The sequence below is a fragment of the Pistacia vera genome, unplaced genomic scaffold (genome assembly GCF_008641045.1).
Source record: "Pistacia vera cultivar Batoury unplaced genomic scaffold, PisVer_v2 Contig1196, whole genome shotgun sequence".
NCBI lineage: Eukaryota > Viridiplantae > Streptophyta > Magnoliopsida > Sapindales > Anacardiaceae > Pistacia > Pistacia vera.
This window is the reverse complement of record NW_022195244.1, coordinates 32,303-50,643: the sequence shown is the minus strand read 5'-3', so window position 1 is coordinate 50,643 and position 18,341 is coordinate 32,303. Positions and strand designations below refer to the sequence as shown.

At 38.7% G+C, this 18,341-nt stretch overlaps 3 protein-coding genes across 3 annotated transcripts; 1 reads left to right on the top strand and 2 right to left on the bottom strand.

Moving 5' to 3' along the window:
- The first annotated feature begins 3,108 nt into the window (after nt 1–3,108).
- LOC116112066 (zinc finger BED domain-containing protein RICESLEEPER 2-like) lies at nt 3,109–4,324 on the top strand. Its single transcript, XM_031398255.1, has 2 exons — nt 3,109–4,188; nt 4,289–4,324. Exons 1-2 carry the CDS (start codon nt 3,109–3,111, stop codon nt 4,322–4,324), a joined length of 1,116 nt encoding a protein of 371 aa, XP_031254115.1.
- Nucleotides 4,325–6,168: 1,844 nt separating this feature from the next.
- On the bottom strand, nt 6,169–7,565 carry LOC116112144 (reticulon-like protein B9). The gene is made up of 5 exons (XM_031398326.1): nt 7,347–7,565; nt 7,069–7,249; nt 6,786–6,927; nt 6,618–6,687; nt 6,169–6,535 (listed from the first exon to the last, which is right to left on the bottom strand). The coding sequence occupies exons 1-5, from the start codon at nt 7,471–7,473 to the stop codon at nt 6,372–6,374; spliced, it is 684 nt and encodes a 227-aa protein (XP_031254186.1). The 5' UTR covers nt 7,474–7,565; the 3' UTR covers nt 6,169–6,371.
- A 1,496-nt stretch (nt 7,566–9,061) lies between these two features.
- LOC116112059 (reticulon-like protein B9) lies at nt 9,062–10,800 on the bottom strand. Its single transcript, XM_031398242.1, has 6 exons — nt 10,728–10,800; nt 10,461–10,644; nt 10,257–10,335; nt 9,773–9,847; nt 9,304–9,373; nt 9,062–9,195 (listed from the first exon to the last, which is right to left on the bottom strand). Exons 1-6 carry the CDS (start codon nt 10,798–10,800, stop codon nt 9,062–9,064), a joined length of 615 nt encoding a protein of 204 aa, XP_031254102.1.
- Between the last annotated feature and the right edge of the window lie 7,541 nt (nt 10,801–18,341).

Here is an 18,341-nt window from a genome sequence, read left to right as displayed (position 1 = left end):
CAGAAAGATAGATCATCTTGAAGATTACCAAGAAAGTTTAGAAAATGTGTTTGGTTGGTTAGAATAAATTAGTGAATAATATGTTTGGTTGAGAGGATAAATAGGTGGGTATGTTATATGTATTACTAAATTACCCTCCTTTTTAAATATTAATATAATATTATTTTTTGTTTCATTTTTTTTAACCCCCTACATTTGAAATTTTGCTAAAATACCCCAACCATATAAAATTTTAATTTATAGCAAAATCACCTCCACCCACCCCAAGCCACTGCCGGTAATCAGCCACCACCACCAGCCGTCGCCGATAATCAACAAAATGGCAGACGACCAGCTGTATATGGTCGATCGTGCACCGGTAAAGCCATTTTCAAGCCAGGGCTGTCAGTCGAGCCGAGCCGCTCGCGAGCCGACTCGGCTCGACTCGTTAAATACTCGACTCGGCTCGAATTCGACTCGAGTAAGTTACCGAGCCGAGTTCGAGTCTACCCTAACTCGGCTCGATTCGACTCGCGAGCCAACAGTGGCTCGTTTAGGAAATTTCTACGCATAAATACAAGTTTTTGGTTTTTTTTTTGTAATTTGACATGTAAAAGATTAAAAGGTTTAAAAAATCACAAATAAACCCTTAACCAAATAAACCCAATTAACCCAAAATCAAATCGTGTAAATTCATTCTCACCAAATCAAGAACCCTAAAACAAGAAACCCAAAACATAATTTCCTGATTATCACACCAAGCCACCCACAAACACGAGAACTACCAAATCACTGATAACCACCGCTTCTTGTTGCCTTGTTCATCGTCGACGACACTGATTTTTGTGAAGAATTTGTGAGGAGTTGTGTATCTTGACGACAATAGGTTCGTTCCTTCATTTGTAGTTGGGTTTCGTTTTTGGATTATTGTAGTTCTGTTTGGTTATTTGTAGTTGGGTTAGTGTAGAGATGTTTAAAAAATTGTTTTGATTTGGTTTAGGGAATGGACAACGACTGTAAAATTGTTTTTGGTGTGATCCGCAGTTGAATAATGAATGATGGTTATAGCTGTAGATCTTGTTCAGCTGTTGCCTTTGGCTTTCCCTTTTCATCATTTGGAGACCCCTTCAACTCTTTCTGCCTGCTTTTACATGTTTGTTTTTTTTTTATCTCAATGCTTTACCTTTGCCTGCTTTTTAGTACCAAATAGTTTCCTTTTCAATAGTGGTTTGCATGTTGTAGTTCCAGTGTCTAGGTGCAGGAAGATTCAGTAGAGAACCTCTTCAATAGCAGTACAACTTTGTTGCTTGTTTTTGTACATATAGTGGCTTCTTTAGTAAATTATGGTCTGCCTTTGTTTTCCAGCATGTTGTGCTTTTTACCTTGTTGATGACACACACTTGTAAGAGTTCACGAATTTCACATTTGTGCGAGTAAAACTAGAGGAGATTCTTGACATGTGGGTTATGCACATAGAGAAACATTTCTTTTAGTCTCATGTTTATTTTCGAGGTGGACTCTTACCTTCCTGCAAATAAGTGAAAATTAGATTGGAAGAGATTTAGGCAGCCATCTTTCTGTGAGAAATAATTACTCTTAAAATTTTCTCTAGTAAGAAATTATTTCTTCTTTTTCCTACAACAACAAAGTTGTGGCAAAATCTCTTTAAAGCTACTTTTAATTTAATCATAGCATGTGAGACATATTGGTTGGATTATTAATTAACTAAATTGAAGCATGCTGATGGCTGAGAGACCGCAATAGATAACAGGTTCATCCACTGTGAATTATAAATGTGCACATTTATGTTTTCTGAATAAATATTATATGACATATGTTTTATTGTTTCTTGCTGAATGTAACACCATTTTTGTGGTTTAATAATGCATTTGAGTTGATTCTTATTGGAAATTTATGGTTTTTTGCATGAGCCTTGTGCATTTATCATCCTGCATTCCTGCTGTGTCTACAGTTAGCTGCCCCTGTTTGTGTTGGCTGGGTTTTTTGCTGCCCTTACTTTTGCTGTTTGTGTTGGCTAGGCTGATTTGTTGTTGCCCTTGTTTTTGCTGTTGATTTTTTCTGATTTGTTGCTACCCCTGTTTTTGCTGCCATTTAGTTGCTTGTGCTAATGCTTTTTATTTAGTCACCCCTACTTGTTTTTGTAGTTAATAAATTGTGTTAGGCAGGACCATTTACAAGTTTTATTTGTTTTTTACAGGTATGGCATCCAGCAGCCACCCGACATTGGATGAAACAATGAATACGCAACCAAATGTTACTTGCTCGCCGAATGAGGATGCAAATGTTAATCTCTTTCAAAGGAGAAAGAGAACCAAGACATCTATAGTATGGGCTGAATACAAAGAAGTGGTCCTTCCTAATGGTGAGAAGAAAGCAGAGTGTATCCAATGTAAATACAAGCTTCAAATTCATGCATCCGGAAGCACTACACATTTTGGAAGACATTTACAAAGGTGTGTGCAGCGAGCCGCTTCACGTAGACAACAACATAATAATTTTCCCCCTGCTGATTCTAGTGGGGGAACATCTGTCCTTCCTGCTCTTACCAGTAAGTTTGACATGATGGTGATGAGGGAATTGATTGCACAATGGGTGCTTATGCATGAGCACCCATTTACCATTGTGGAAGAGGAGGGTTTGAACAATATGTTTAAATATGGGATTCTAGGATGGTCAAGGGTTTCACGCAATACATGTAAAAATGATTGTGCGAAGGTGTATGAAATGGAGAAACAGAAGTTGAAGACATTGCTAAAAGGTGTAAGGAGGATTAGTTTGACCACAGATTTGTGGAATTCTAACAACCAAAAGTTGGAGTATATGGTTTTGACAGGGCATTGGATAGATGATAATTGGAAGTTGAACAAAGGGGTTCTTAACTTTGTTCGTTTACCTACTCCAAAAGGTGGTGTGCAGATTGCTGATGCAATTTACAAATGTTTGGCAGAATGGGAGATTGAAGATAAGGTCCAAACGATATAAGTGGATAATGCTAGTAGTAATGATGTGGCAATTAGGGTGTTGAAGCAAAATTTTACAATAACAAGGCAGTTGAGTTGTGGGGGTAAAATGTTTCATGTCAGATGTTGTGCACACATCTTAAACTTGATGGTGCAAGATGGTCTTTCACAGATTAGGAGAATCATCGACAAGATCCATGAGAGTGTGGTATACATTAATGGTTCAGAGGGTAGGCTGAAGGTTTTTGCAGAGATTGTGCAACAATTGCGTTTGCTGTGTCGAAAACTTATCCTTGATTGTAAAACAAGGTGGAATTCAACTTATGACATGTTGGAAATTGCAATTAAGTTTAAAGAAGTGTTTCCAAGATACAAAGAAAGGGATGAGGGTTACGAACATTGTCCAGATAAAGAAGATTGGGTGAAAGTAGAGAAAGTCTGTGAGATTCTAAGGGTTTTTAGTACAATGACCAATATCATCTCAGGGAGTAATTATCCAACATCAAATGTATTTCTAAGGCAAGTATGTAGGATCAAAATTTTGTTGGATAAAAAAAGTGAAAGTGAAGATGAATTTATTAGACAGATGGTGAGAAAAATGAAAGAGAAGTGTGATAAGTACTGGGGGCAATGTAATTTGTTGATGGTTGTTGCAGCTATATTGGACCCTAGGTACAAAATTAGGGTGATTGAGTTTTCTTTCCCTAAGATGTATTCTGAAGTTGAGGCATGGGCAAATGCTACAACTATTCGGGATACTTTGTATGAGGTATATGGGGAATATGCTAATGATTGTCAGTCATCTAGTGCAGTTCGCAGAGGTACAATTGAAAGGGTTGGACTTGAAGTAATTCCCGAGGGGTCTATGGGAGGAGCTGATGATTGGGAATTTGATGATTTTCTGGATGAGGTTGAAACTATTGAGCCAAATAAATCTCAGTTGGATATTTATCTAAGCGAGGCATGTTATAAGTGTCAGGGTGATTCAGAAAATTTTGATGCTTTGGATTGGTGGAAGGCAAATGCTTTGAAGTACCCTATCTTGTCTAGGATGGCTCATGATATACTAGCTATTCCCATCACTACAGTGGCTTCAGAGGCTACTTTCAGCGCTGGTAGTAGAGTTATTGACACATATCGATCTTCGTTGTCTCCCGAAACAGTGGAAATGTTGTTATGTGGAGCTGATTGGTGTCACATTCTAAATGGAGTGAAAAAAGGAATCACGGTACATTTTTAATAATATATTTGTTATTTTATTCTACAATTACTCTTATTTCATTCGAACATTGATATTAACTTTTTTTTGTTTTAAATTTCAAATACAGAAGGAACCAGTGGAGATTCAACTTCCGAAAGTTTGAGTTCTATGCTGTTTTGATGATAATTTCGATGTATTTTGATGGACATTTGTGGTTTTTTTTTTCTTTTTTTGGTCTTGGATTATATAATTTGTTGTGTAATACATTGTTTATGTTGATTTGGATGTGATTTTTGTTGATTTAGATGCAAATTCATTAAAAATTGGATCTGATTTGTGTAAAACAAGATGACAGTTATATTAAAAAAGGGCCAAACGAGCCATAATCGAGCCAATTCGAGCTCGTGTTAAACAAGCCGAGTCACGAGCTGAATTTTCCTGACTCGACTGACTCGTGACTCGACTCGAACTCGTCTAATGTTTAACCGAGCCAGGCTCGTTTAGGGTGATACTCGGTTCGACTCGGCTCGTTTACACCCTTATTTTCAACCATGGATCACAAATCCATGGCCGTTTCTATAGCCACTTCACGGCCAAAGATGTGACCGTAAAACGGCCACAAATCTGGGCGACCATGAAACGTAGGGATCTATGGTCGTTTCACGGCCAGATCTTTGGTCATGAAATAGCCATAGAAATGGCTAGATTTGGTTGTTTCTGACCCTGGATCATAGATCCATGGCCGAAAAAGGCCTTATTGGTGCACAACCGGCCAAATTCGTCGGTCGTGAACCATTATGTAACTGGCGTCAACTGTCGGCGATGGTGAGTAACAGCCAGTGGTGGTCTTGGGTGGCTGGAGGTATTTTGTTAACTTTTAAACTTTTTGTGGCTGGGGTGTTTTAGCTAAATTTCCAAATGTAAGGAGGCTGTGTAATTGTTATTTGGTAGACATTTGAAGGAAATTGTGTTCAAAATGTTATTTAATTAAGGGCAATATAGGTATAAAAATCAGATTATCTAGTAATGTTTTAATCCCAAGGGTGGGGGAGGGTATCAGATTACCCCTACATTACCAACAATAAGCACTATTTGCAATAAAAGATTCCCATAATATTTTATTACTTGCAAACCAAACACCCGAATCTTGCAAAATAAATAAAAATTATCCATGTTATCTTATATGCCCCCGATCCAAAGGCACCCTTAGAGTTAAATCTAGCATATAAGGTTTTATTGTTTTTGTGCGGTTGAGGACCAGATTTTAAATAATCTAAGGGTGCATTTGTTTTGTTATTTCTATCCATATTCTCAATCATATTCCCAAAATACCTGTTTGTTTAATTATTTGGGAAATACTATTATATTTTCTAATTACTTTTAGACCCCTTAAGTTTATTACTTTAATTAAACACCCCTAGAAAAAAAAATATAAAAATTAACAAAAACACCCCCACCCACCCATAGTTGCCAGATTCTGGGAATCTGTCACAACGGCATAGAAACGATCCGAAATGGCTGGTAATTTGTCGATCTGGCCTTTTCTGGTCAGATCTATAGTGGATCTGGCCGTTAGCGATGGCCAAAGAAATGAAATCTTGGCCATCGTTGACCGACAACGACGGCTATATCTTTGGCAGTCGTTGACTGCCAAATCTGGCCTTTTGTGACTGTCGACGACTAAATCCACCATGGATCTGACCTTTTCCGGCCAGATCCATGGTGGATTTGGTCGGAAAAGACCATATCGACACATGACCGGCCAGATCTGACTGGTCTGCATCATAACACCATTTTCTGGGTAAGTGAGAGTGTTTTTGTCATTTTACAAAAATTTTATATATTGGGGTGTTTAGTTAAATTAGCAAACCTATGGGGTTTTTTTGTCAATTTTTAAATTTTACCTCACAATCCTCACTCTATTCAACTACCCAATATTATTCTCAAAATCTTATCCAAAATAACAAAACAAATGCACTCTAAGATATCCACAGGAAAGACGGACTCTGCTTACTATATAAAAATTTACATCAATCCATTAAAACATGATAGTAGTATAGTATTGAACGTTTTGAATATTTAGATACATAAGAACACATGAGATTGACATTATACACATTCATCTTTACAATTACAATATACATACAAGTATAACTAATTATAAAGTACAGAGAAATGTTACTGAAAATGAATTTATCAGGTTTAATAAATTAATGTTCTTTCACTGGCCCTCTTGGAATCTTATTCAGAACCCGGGAATTAAACCTTTTGAACACTTTCTTCATTTTACGCATCCCTTTATCCGCAAGAATATAATCAACATCGTCTTCATATCGCTCATACAGAAACGGCAACGTTTCCAAGCACAGTAAACCTTTAGACACAACAAATCATTAAATCATGAACATTAATCAAATTCTAATTATTAATTAAGGTACAATTAAATTTATACTTACCAAGATAAAGAAGATTTAAAAAGCTGAAATAGGTTCCAACCACAGACAGCATGTAGAGAACACTAATTGTCTGGAGAGAACACATAAGGTGTAATTAATTGTTAACAATATCCTTTAATTAAGTTAATTAATGACGCGAACAGTTGTTAATTAAGTAAATAAATGTACCAGAATGAACAGCGCTGGATCTTTCCCATATGCAATGTCGAGAAGCTTTATTACCAAATAATTGTATCTTGCTCGGAAGGTTGAAGCTACATCTCTGAATGCGGATTCACTCAGTACTATTTCAGGAATGTTCGGTTGTTTCCTGAAATAATTTACATGTAAATTGTGATGAAACATTAGCTGTAATAGCTAGAAGAATAGTTGTTTTCAATCGCTCCTGAAATTTTCTGAAGTTTCATAAAATTTAGCGAATCGCATTAAGTTAATATAAAAAAAGAAATACCATTTAAAAAATTCAGCAGCCCTGCTCCATATGAAGGCCACAAGCATTGCTGTGATGAAGATGTGACACAGAAGAGTCACGAAATTGTACTCAACAACCTCAAAAAGAAACCATATTACTGTCATCCCTATCAAGAGCGAGGCTGATACTCTTTTGTTCCTCCATAACAAGACGTCCGCAACTGAGAATTTAGTCCAGTAAATTATATATCATCGTTTTGCTGTGAATGCAGTAAGTTTAAACTCAAGTTAATGAATAAAACATTATATATATAGTACCTTTTCCTCCTCCAAGAACGGCATGTACTGGCCTTTGTCGCCCAAACAACCTTACCGGCCGCTGCCCGGTTCTTGATAGTGCTGCAGTGTCGTTCTCAGAGTCGGATGACGATGAATAAATCGGCATTGTTGTTTAATTTTCTATGTTAAATTGTTATTATGTGCTGGTGATATTTGTTCATTAGCACCTGTTTTTAAATATATGGAGATGAAGAGTTCTAGGAATGTTAAGAGAATTAAGGAAGTGGAATGAAGAAGTAAGGAATGGCTTGGAGCTTCGCTTTGAAGGTTGCTTTGCATGCCCGCCACTACAAAAGGTTGCCTATCTTGTGATGAACCCTTCTATTATATTGGCCAACAGTTGCATTAATTTGAGAGAAAGAATAACTTCGTGTCATGTCACCCTATCATGTGTACATATATTATCTTAGGAGTCTAGCACACCAACGTGTAACTTTGAGAATATATTGATGTATTATCTATGTAACATATGCTACCCACCTTAACGAGTGAGATTTGGAGAATTTCAACCATTATGTGAGTTATGATCTTTATGTATTGTTTTACTCACCTTATTTGGTTAATTCAGAGCGTGTGCCCCGACTCAAACTTAGGTATTGTCTTTCTAAACGAGATAGGGATATTATTTGGGCGATGTGGTATTATCTAACATAATTTTATTAATTTAGCATATATTCGAAAGACTCCCTTGTTATAAACTTATTATTATTTGATGGGTCTAGTTAATATGTGTTTAGCTGAAGGAAACATTACAATATCTAACTAGTAAATTGAATCTCGTTTACTTAGAAGTGGAGGCTAGGGGTGGTTTGATGCTCTAGGGATCACGTGAGCTTGAATTAAACTTTGTAAAGTTTAACTCCAAAGGTCAAAATACTTGGCCCTTTTCCCTCAAACTGAAAGCGTTTGTCTCTGAAACGTATATACCTGAAACCTTATTGGTATATATACCTCCAATTTGAGTGTCATCACTTCCTCACTGAAATGGTGACTAGTGCCCGTATGGATGGCGGAGGCAGATTAAACTATGAATGTTTGGGGAAAAAAAAAAGAATATCTTAATGTGATTATATTATAAACTGGTCATAGTTAAAGTACATTTTGTATTGATTTTCAGATGGAAGAGCAGTTTCTTCTTTGGAAAAGATGCATTCGATTTCAAGATGTCGTTTTATTAAAACTAATATTCCTTAGATTTTCTAAAGGTAAACCCCCTTTCATTCACGTAAGAGTTTATTTTCGAGGGTTCTATTCAGCTCGTTCGAAGCTTGAAGGTTGGACAGGTAAACTTCAATCTTATATAAGCAGTTAAAATAAAGATAAAATAATTGATATTATCTTATATATAGATACGTTATGTAGATAAAATTTGATAATTTCATTGAAGATCGCTTGCATAAATGTATAAAATTATATATATTGAGACATAGATCTTTGGCTTTTCTATGTTTTTAATTTTTAAACAATATCTTAAGGCTTAAGACTTTTCTTTATATATACACTGTTCTTTAGAATACAAATATAAGTTAATTACATTAATGATTTATCAATTAAAATACGATAAAAGACAATAAATCCCTCGAATATTTCGTTACATATAAATTACATCACATTATGTAGATACATTGTATTCTATATTAAAGGAGTTGTACTATTACGTACGTGTCAAATTATACCTGAATAATCTCGTTTAATTAATCATTTTTCTTAACCTCTGGAACTTTTGTGAACAATTTCTTCAATCCATGGATCCCTTTGTCTGCAAAAGAATCAACGTAGTCCTCATATCGATCATACAGAAAGGGCAACGTTTCCGAGCAGAGGAAACCTTTAGGCACAACAAATTTAGAGAAACAATTTAATAGGCCAATTCAAGCTTCAATTTTTAAATCATGGAAATTAAATTAATGTAATTAATTAAGGTGAAGATTCTTACTGAAATAAAGGAGATTTAAGAAGTTGAAATGGTTTCCAATTACGGACAATATGTAGAGACAAACAATACTCTGATGAGAAAATAAGAATAATTAATTGTTAATGAAATTATCGCCAAGCTTAATTAATATAGGTAAGCTTAATTGTATTGTAGCCTCCTAACTCTTTTGATGTAAAAAATTAATAATATTACCCCATAATTTAAAAATCAACAGAAGAAATGTACAATTAGAGTAATTTTGCCTACACTTATAGTCTTATATCATTTCAAAAAAAGAAAAAAAAATCTAACATTAAAATAAAAAAATTTAAGAACAGTCTTAATCCTTTGATTTAAGAAACTAATAATGTTACCTCTAATTTTTAAAATTAAATGTTTAGATCAAATAGGAAAGAAATAACATTGTTAGTTTTTGAGATCAGAGGATAATATTTTCTTAAACATTCTATTATATGGTTGTAAAGCATACCAGAAATATGAGAATTGGATTAATTTCAATAACCAAATCTTTTCCATATGCAAGGTCGATAAGCTCCATTAGTACCTGTTATTGTAGAATTGTGGAAGCACTTTAAAATTAATGACAAATTAAATAATTCATTAATTACACACAGAACATAATAATTTAATATGATTTGACGTAAAGTCTATTTTAAAAAAAAAAAAGAAAAAAAAAAAGAGAAATTCATTAACATACACGATAAGATTAATAATACTGACAAAATCCTTAAGACTCCTAAGGTGTAACACTCACAAATTGTCTTTGCATGAGACAATTTGATTGTCAACGTATAGGAATTATAATCGTAATTAATCTCTTTAGAAAATATACTTTTATCCCCTTTTATTAGTTGTATTTGTATTTTAACATATATATATATTTTTTAAAGAAATATAAGCTCATAATCATAAGAAAATTATAAAAAGAAACCAAGCGAAATTCTTTACAACACCTCATTTAATCTCTCGCAGAAGGTTGAAACAACTTCTCTTAATGTTGATTCACTTACTATAGTTTCCTTGAGAAAAAACCTGAGATTTTCACATAACAGTTTAATGAAGATAATGTCTTGGATATATAAAAATTACAATTCTAACAGTAAAATTATGTTATAATGCAAGAGGAAGACGTTTTAGTGTGAAGAAGAAACAAATACCGATAATCGAAATATATTTGAATTCTGAACCAAATGAAAGCTACAAGCAACATGGCCATAGAAATGTGACAGGAGAGAGTCACCAAACTGTACTCCATAACCTCGAAAAGAGACCATATCACTGTCATTCCTATCAACAGCGAGGCTGCTGCTGTTTTATTCTTCCATAACAAGATATCCGCAACTGAGAATTTAATTCAGTAATTTTGTTAATTTTTCATCGACAATGAGTTGGCAAAATTGAATTACGTAAAATACATGAGGTACCTTTTCCTCCTCCAAGAATGGCATGTACGGACCTTTGACGCCCAAATAACCTTAGTTGTTGTTCGGGGGGCATGTTACTGGCGCGGTTTCGTCCCTGGAGTTTGGCTGCACTGTTAATTAATTTTTATGTTAATTAATTTGGCGAATGTGCTTTTGAGATATGCATTTTACTTCAATTTAAATAAATGGACATGAAGGCACTAGGCTTCTCAAGAGAATTATGTAACTCCATTGAAGAAGTAAGGAATGTCCCGGGGCTTTTCTTTAAAAGAACAGAAGTTTGAATATCTTTTTGAAGAAGCCTTCTATGATATTGGCCAACCATTGCATAAATTTCGGAGAAAGAATTTAATTACTGTGTATATTTAACTTGTTACTTTTTTTGAAAGTATTTTTATTTGAAGGTGTTATGCCTGAAAAGTTAGGACTGGCGTGGACTCGTCAACAAGAGCCAATCAGGGATCAGGAAGGTTTTGTACCATTGAGGCACTGTCACGTCGCATAGTGAAGGAAGAGGTATGGTTCTTGTCAATGTAGCAGGTGAGTGCCAGACTTGCGAGTGGTTAGGAATTATCCACCTGCACGAACCCTATGCAATTTGAGCATATTTCTTGTGCAGATAACTAATGGGATGCAAAGAAGGATTTGCACGGCACCTACTCACTTGTAGACTTGTAATCATTACCTTGAACTCTCCCATTATAAATAGAGGACACCCCTCTCCTTTATGGAATTGGCTAATCTTAGACTAAAATAGCTTGCACATTTTCTCTCTCTTTTTGTATTCTCTCTAGATTATGACTCAGTTCGCTGCACGCGACGTGATTTCACCCATCTATTAATACAATAGCAGTGGATATAGGATTCGCTTTTGAGCATCCGAACCACTTTAAATATCGCTTCTCATTGATTGTTTCATTTCATATTTCCTTATCACATGTGATTTCTAAGTTTGCTTAGCACTTTGCACGTGTGAGTCATTGTTGTCAAAATCAAGCATCAACAGTTTGGCACTAGAAGGAGGGCCTGATTTAGTATCTACTCTTCATCAGAAATCTCTGACTAATCGTTCCTACCAATCAGCAAATGACTCGCGGTTTTGAACCTGAGCGAACTGACTATGACAATGAGGAAATCACCCAGGTACAAGAGGACACTTCTCCCAAAGTGTCGTAAGTCCAACAGAGTATCATGACGAATATTCCTTCAAGCTCGCGGCTCGACCCAGCCGTCATGCGTTACTTGAAAAGGTTCAATAATACTCTCCAAACAATTAGGCGAAGGCTAAGCTGTTTGGATCAGGTCATGCCACCAGAATCCAATGAGGCGGTGCCAACGCCAAAAAAGCCTGCAGGTCGCGTGAAAACGTGAAAGCCCATATTGCGCGCATTGTAACACATCAAAGAAGGGGAAAGCAAGTGGCGAACATCAGACCAGAGGGCTCTGAGGGACCAGTGAACACCGGTCGCGCAAAGGGTAGAATACCCCTGGCACTATGACTCAACGGCATGTCACAGCATGAGTCGTCCCACGTCACATCGCATGGGCACTCCCACAAAGGTGCAAGGTGGGAAAATTCCCAATATCACCTAAATGACGACCTCGACCGTCGTCATCCGAGAAATCCCAATCGTCTGCGGGTCGGTTCGGACCACTGCAGTGATCGAGAAAATTCCCCAAATCACTCAATGCCATAACAGGGCTCTAGTCAGCGTGTGTCAAGGTTTACCGAAGCTTTCAACTGAGTCGAGGAAGAGCCTGATTTGTGGTCTTTCCTCAATCGCAACCATAAGGGTCGAACCCACGTTGGGGAAAATGATCCCTAAGCAGCTTTGCTGCCTCAGATTGAGGAACTATAGTGAGCGTTGGATCAACTTAAGGCTCAACAGAATGAGTGTGGGAAGGTCGCGAAAGCGTCTCCCTTTTCTCCAACAGTGTTAGTTGCTCCTTTCCCATCGAGATTCAGAATGCCCGACATGCAGGCATTCGATGGGAATTCAGACCCACAGGATTACTGTACGAGTTCAACAACCTCATGGAACTCCACCAAGTCTCTGACTTGGAAAAATATCGTTGCTTAGCAGTAACCCTAACTGCCATGCCAGCGCTAGTTTAGGTCGCTTCTTGCCGGATCAATTAGCTTATGGCCTCAAATAAGCTCGTCATTCCTGAGACACTTCCAGGTGAATAAGAAGTTCTCAATGTAGTTGAGCTACCTAAGCAACATATGGCAGGAGAGGGATGAATCCTTCCAATCTTACATACATAGATTCCACAGGGAACTCCACAAAGTGGCTCATACTCCCGAAGAGTCAGTTCAGACTCTCATTATTGCGGGAGTTCGCCCGCAGATGGATTTGTGGAAGGAACTAAAATCCGAAGACGATGTTTCCCTCTCCCGTTTCTACAACTTCACCGAAAAATAACTCCAAATTGAAAATTCGATGGCAGTTTTTAATCGCCACGACCCCAGTCCCTCGAGCAGTGCCCCCAACCGGGGGGAGAATAGAAGGACTGATCGCAGATGGGCTAATGACGATCAGTGGAAAGGAAAAAAGCAGCGGTTTGAGCCCAAGAAATCTTATGCCCCAGTTTCTCATCGTGATCGCGACAAGAATTAGTACACTCTTCTGAACGCCTTAGTATCAGCCATTCTAGATAAGTCAAAGGAGGCCAGCTTGCTCGAAAAGCCAAAACCCATGAAGAATCCCCCCTCAGTCAGAAACAATAAAAAGTAATGCCGCTATCATAGGGATAATGGGCATCACACTGATAAGTGTCGAGCCCTCAAGCAGGCAATCGAAGATCTCATCAAGTAGAGGCACTTCAAAGAATATGTTAATGGCCCAACTCCCGTTCAGGAGAAAGATTAAGAGGAACTAGGGAAGAAGCACCGTGGTCGCAAATAACTCTATTATGTGGGGATCATCTTTGGAGGACCACACCTTGTAGGGAATTCTCGAGATGCCCAAGAGAGGTATGCTCAGGAAGCCCGTCATGACCTCCTGAGTGTAATGAGCATAGCGTCGCAACCCACTAAGGTTCGCAGAAAGGAGGAGATCACATTCTCTGAGAAAGATGCGGTGAGATTGCATCATCCCCATGAGGATGCTCCCGTTATCATGCCTGAAATAGGCCGGTGCGAAGTCCATAGGATGTTAGTGGACAATGGGAGCATCGTAAATATCCTGTTTCAGCGAGCTTTCAAGAAAATGCAATTGGACGAGGCAGACCTGAAGCCTACCTCCATCCCTCTTTATGGTTTTACTGGGCATCATCTGATTCCTAGGGGAACGATCTCGCTCTCGGTCACGTTGGGAGAAATCGAAAAAATGACCAAAATAACATAATTTTTGGTAGTAAACTGTCTATCTACCTTTGATAGAATTTTGGGACGACCTTTGCTGAGAAACTTCAAGGCAGTCACCTCCATCTACCATTTGAAAATGAAGTTCCCCACCCTAACGGGATAGGGAAAGTAAACGAATCTTAACGCGAATCTTGCAACTACTACATAAGAGCAGTACAGATGGAGTGCAAAGGAAGAGGAATACCAGTTGGCATCCCTGAACAGGCAATAGCGATCAGTAGGATCGAGCCACAGATCAGCCCGGTAAAGGATAGCATAGATTCTCGCATCCAAAAGTGTCTTCACAGTGGGCTAGTCGAGGATTTATCTGAGGTATCAGTTGATAAAAATGAGTCAACCTGAGTGTTGAGAATCGAGAGTAATCTCAACCCTCAACTCGCCAAAGACCTAACAAGTTTCCTCAAAGAAAATGTCTACATGTTCGCATGGACTCATGCTGACATGATTGGGATCAGCCCGAATGTCATATGCCATACGCTGAATATTGATAGTGTGGTCAAGCCGGTTCGCTAGAAGAGAAGAGCAATGGACCCTAAACGTTATGCTACACTGAAAATCAAGGTAGATAAGCTCATTTTGAATGGGTCCATTCCAGAAGGGCTTTAACCCAGCTGGGTTGTAAATCCGGTCTTGGTAAAGAAGGCTAGCGGCAAGTGGTGAACCTGTGTTGAGTTCACCAACCTCAACAAATTCTATCCGAATGACAGCTTCCCCTTGCCAAGAATCGACCAACTCGTCGATGCTACCTCCAGGCACGAGCTGCTGAGTTTTATGGACGCCAACTCGAGATATAATCAGATTCTGATGTATGCATCAGACGAAGAGCATACCTCGTTTGTTACAGATCGGGGGCTGTATTGTTACAAGGTTATGCCCTTCGGCTTAAAAAATGTTAGGGCAACTTACCAGCAGCTGGTTAACCGAATGTTTTCTAAGCAGATCAGAAAATCGATGGAAGTCTATGTTGATGACATGTTGGTCAAATTGTATGTCGCTTCAAATCACATAGCACATCTCGTTGAGATGTTCAGCGTACTCCGAAGGTATAGAATGAAGCTCAATCATCTCAAGTGCTCATTCGGAGTATCCTCGGGAAAGTTCCTGAGATATATGGTTACCTAGAGAGGAATAGAAATTAACCCCGAGAAGATCCAAGCTCTCATTGATATGAAAAGCCCGACCAACCGATAACAGGTTCAGAGTCTCAATGGGAGAATAGCTACTCTTAGTCGCTTCATATCAAGGGTAACAAATCGCTGCTTGCCATTTTTTAATATACTCATGGCCAACAAAAAATTCGAATGGACTCCAGACTGCGAGCAGGCTTTTCATAGCATAAAAGAGTACCTCGAAAATCCACCTCTCCTATCCAAGTCTCTCCCCAAGAAAATTCTACTCCTGTAGCTGTCCGTCTCTCAGCATGCGGTCAGTGCAACTCTTATTTAGGAGGAAAGCAAAGTCCAATGGCTGGTATATTACACGAGCAAGCGACTGCTGGATGCCAAAATGCGGTATCTAGAAATGAAGCGATTAGCTTATGCCCTACTGATCACCTCTAGAAAGCTACGACCCTACTTCCATGCCCACACAATCCATGTCTTCACCAACTATCCACTCAAGTAAGTCTTTTAGAAGCCAAAGGCTTCGGGTAAGTTAATCAAATTGGCAATGGAACTAAGTTAGTTCGATCTGCGTTATAGACCAAAAGCAACCATTAAAGAGTAGGTTGTTGCCGATTTTATTTCGGAGTTCTCGTACCAACCAAATCAGGAATCCAAGCAGCAGGCCAATGAAGTCACCCAGGAAATCATTCGAAACTTATCAACCTAGAGCCTCTATGTCGATGGTTCCTCGACCAAGAAAAGAGTCGAGGTAGGTCTTCTGCTTCTCAGTCCCGAAAGGACTCGCATCCATGAAATTCTTCGATTTGGGTTCCAATCTACGAACAACGAGGCCGAATACGAAGTGTTACTCGCTAGCCTACAATTGGCAAAAGAGATGGGGTCAAGCACGATCAGTATTCACAGCGACTCCTAGCTGATTGTCAATAAGATATTGGGAGAATATTAAGCGAAGGAAGAAAACATGATCAGTTATCTGAAGAAAGCTAAGGCTGCACTCAAGTCTTTCAAGCACTTCACGATCAGAAAGATTTCTGGAGACAGTAACTCTGTCTCAGATGCCTTAGCAAGAATAGCCTCATCGCTAGACTCAGATGCGTTGGAAAGCATTCTTATTCGATACATAAAGATTCCTAGTATTAGCTCGCTTGAGCAGGCTGTGGCTACAACAGAGTCAATTTTCTGGATAACTATGATTATTCAGTATCTCCGAGATGGGACCTTGCCCAATGACAAGACTGAGGCAAAAATCTTGCGCACTAGAGTTGCTCGTTACACACTTATAGGAGAATAGTTGTACAAGTGAGGGTTTAGCGCCCTTCTCCTCTGATGTGTAACCAATGAGGAAGTAGACTATGTTATGAGGGAGATACATGAAGGGATCTGCAGTAATCACACTATCACATGATCTCTCGCCAACAAAATTGTCTGCCAAGGGTACTATTGGCCCCTACTTTAGGAAGACACTTTCAACTTTGTAAAAAAGTGTGACAAGTGCCAGTGGTTTGCGAATATATCGTGAGCTCCTTCCCACCAGTTGATAACCATAACTAGCCCTTGGCCATTCTCCATGTGGGGGATTGATCTTATTGGGCCCATGCCAGTCGGAAAGGAAAGGGTCAAGTATGTTGTGGTTGCAGTAGATTACTTCACCAAATAGGCCGAGGCTGAACCATTGGTCGCGATCACCACCAAGAAACTCAAAGATTTCGTCTTCAAAAATATAGTGTGCCACTACGGAATTCCTCATACACTCACCTCTGGTAATGGGAAGTAATTCGACAATAAAGAATTCAAGCAGTTTTGCGATGAGTTGGAGATCCATAAAAAGTTCGCCTCAGTCGCAAAATCGCAAGCCAATGGTCAGGTTGAAGCTATCAACAAGGCCATTAAGCACACTCTGAAGGCTAAGCTTGGCGCTGCCAAGGGTAATTGGGTCGATGACCTCCCAAAAGTTCATGGGCATATAGAACAACTCTGAGAACCTCTACTTCAGAAACGCCATTCTCGCTAGCATACGACTACGAAGCTATGATCCTAGTAGAAGTAAGGATTAGTATGCTTTGGAGAGACCTATTCAATGAAACAGACAATGAAACAGACAATGAAACACTTCTGCGTGCAAGTAAGGACTTAGGTAAAGAACACCGCGGCAAGGCTCGGTTAAGGATAACATCCTACCAGCAGCGTGCAAAAAGGTTTTTCAACTCTAAGGTCAGGAGAAGAGACTTTCAGGTCAGCGACTTAGTTTTGAAAGAAGTCATTCTTGGTATAAGGGAACCGAGCATAGGGATATTAGGACTAAACTAGGAAGGCCCATACTGTATCGCCAAGGTGATATGGCCAGGGACATATCACCTCAAAAGACTTAACGGTTCCGAAGTATCGCGAGCTTGGAATGCTGAGCATCTTCGCCCCAATTACCAGTAATTCCGAACTCGCTCTTAATTTTTAATTTCCTTATAAAAATTTTCCTTGCTTGTAAACTTTGTAAATAAGATTGCTCTTAAGCAAATTTATCTTGTATGATCTTGTTCGTTGCAATGTTTTTACAAGCTTTTTGTTCGCATATGTAACATTAGTCTTGTGGAGTACACAAAATTATAAGTGTTATCACAAATGGCTAGAAAATATTTCTTTTATTTATGTATGTAATAGAGGCAAGTACAGAGAATTAGGAAATACAGAAATAAAATTAAAAGCAAGGTTATGTAGAAGCAGGAAGAAGTGATCACCTGTGTCCACCTCCAGGCCTTACGGGTGCGACCTCGGTATCCCCCAATTGGTTGTCGACCACCCGGCCAGCTGCTAAGTCCTCTGGGACATATTCCTCCTGTTGATCGTCCTCTAAAGGAGGCTCCTGTCCTTCCTCCTCCTCAATGTCATCATCAACATCCGCCATGGAAGTGAGATGTTCTGGTACTCGATCAGGAGGTCCGAAAGGTCCATCCCCAAGTTCCTTGGCCACAAGCTATAGATGGCCTAAATCACCCAGTCAACGGCCTTCCTTTCAATTTCCAGGCTTTGTCGCTTTATCTGATTAGTTAATGAAGCGACCTGCTTTTGGGAAAATTCGAGGTCCGCCTCCAGTGCTCTCTTCTACTTCTCGGTGTTTTCCCACAA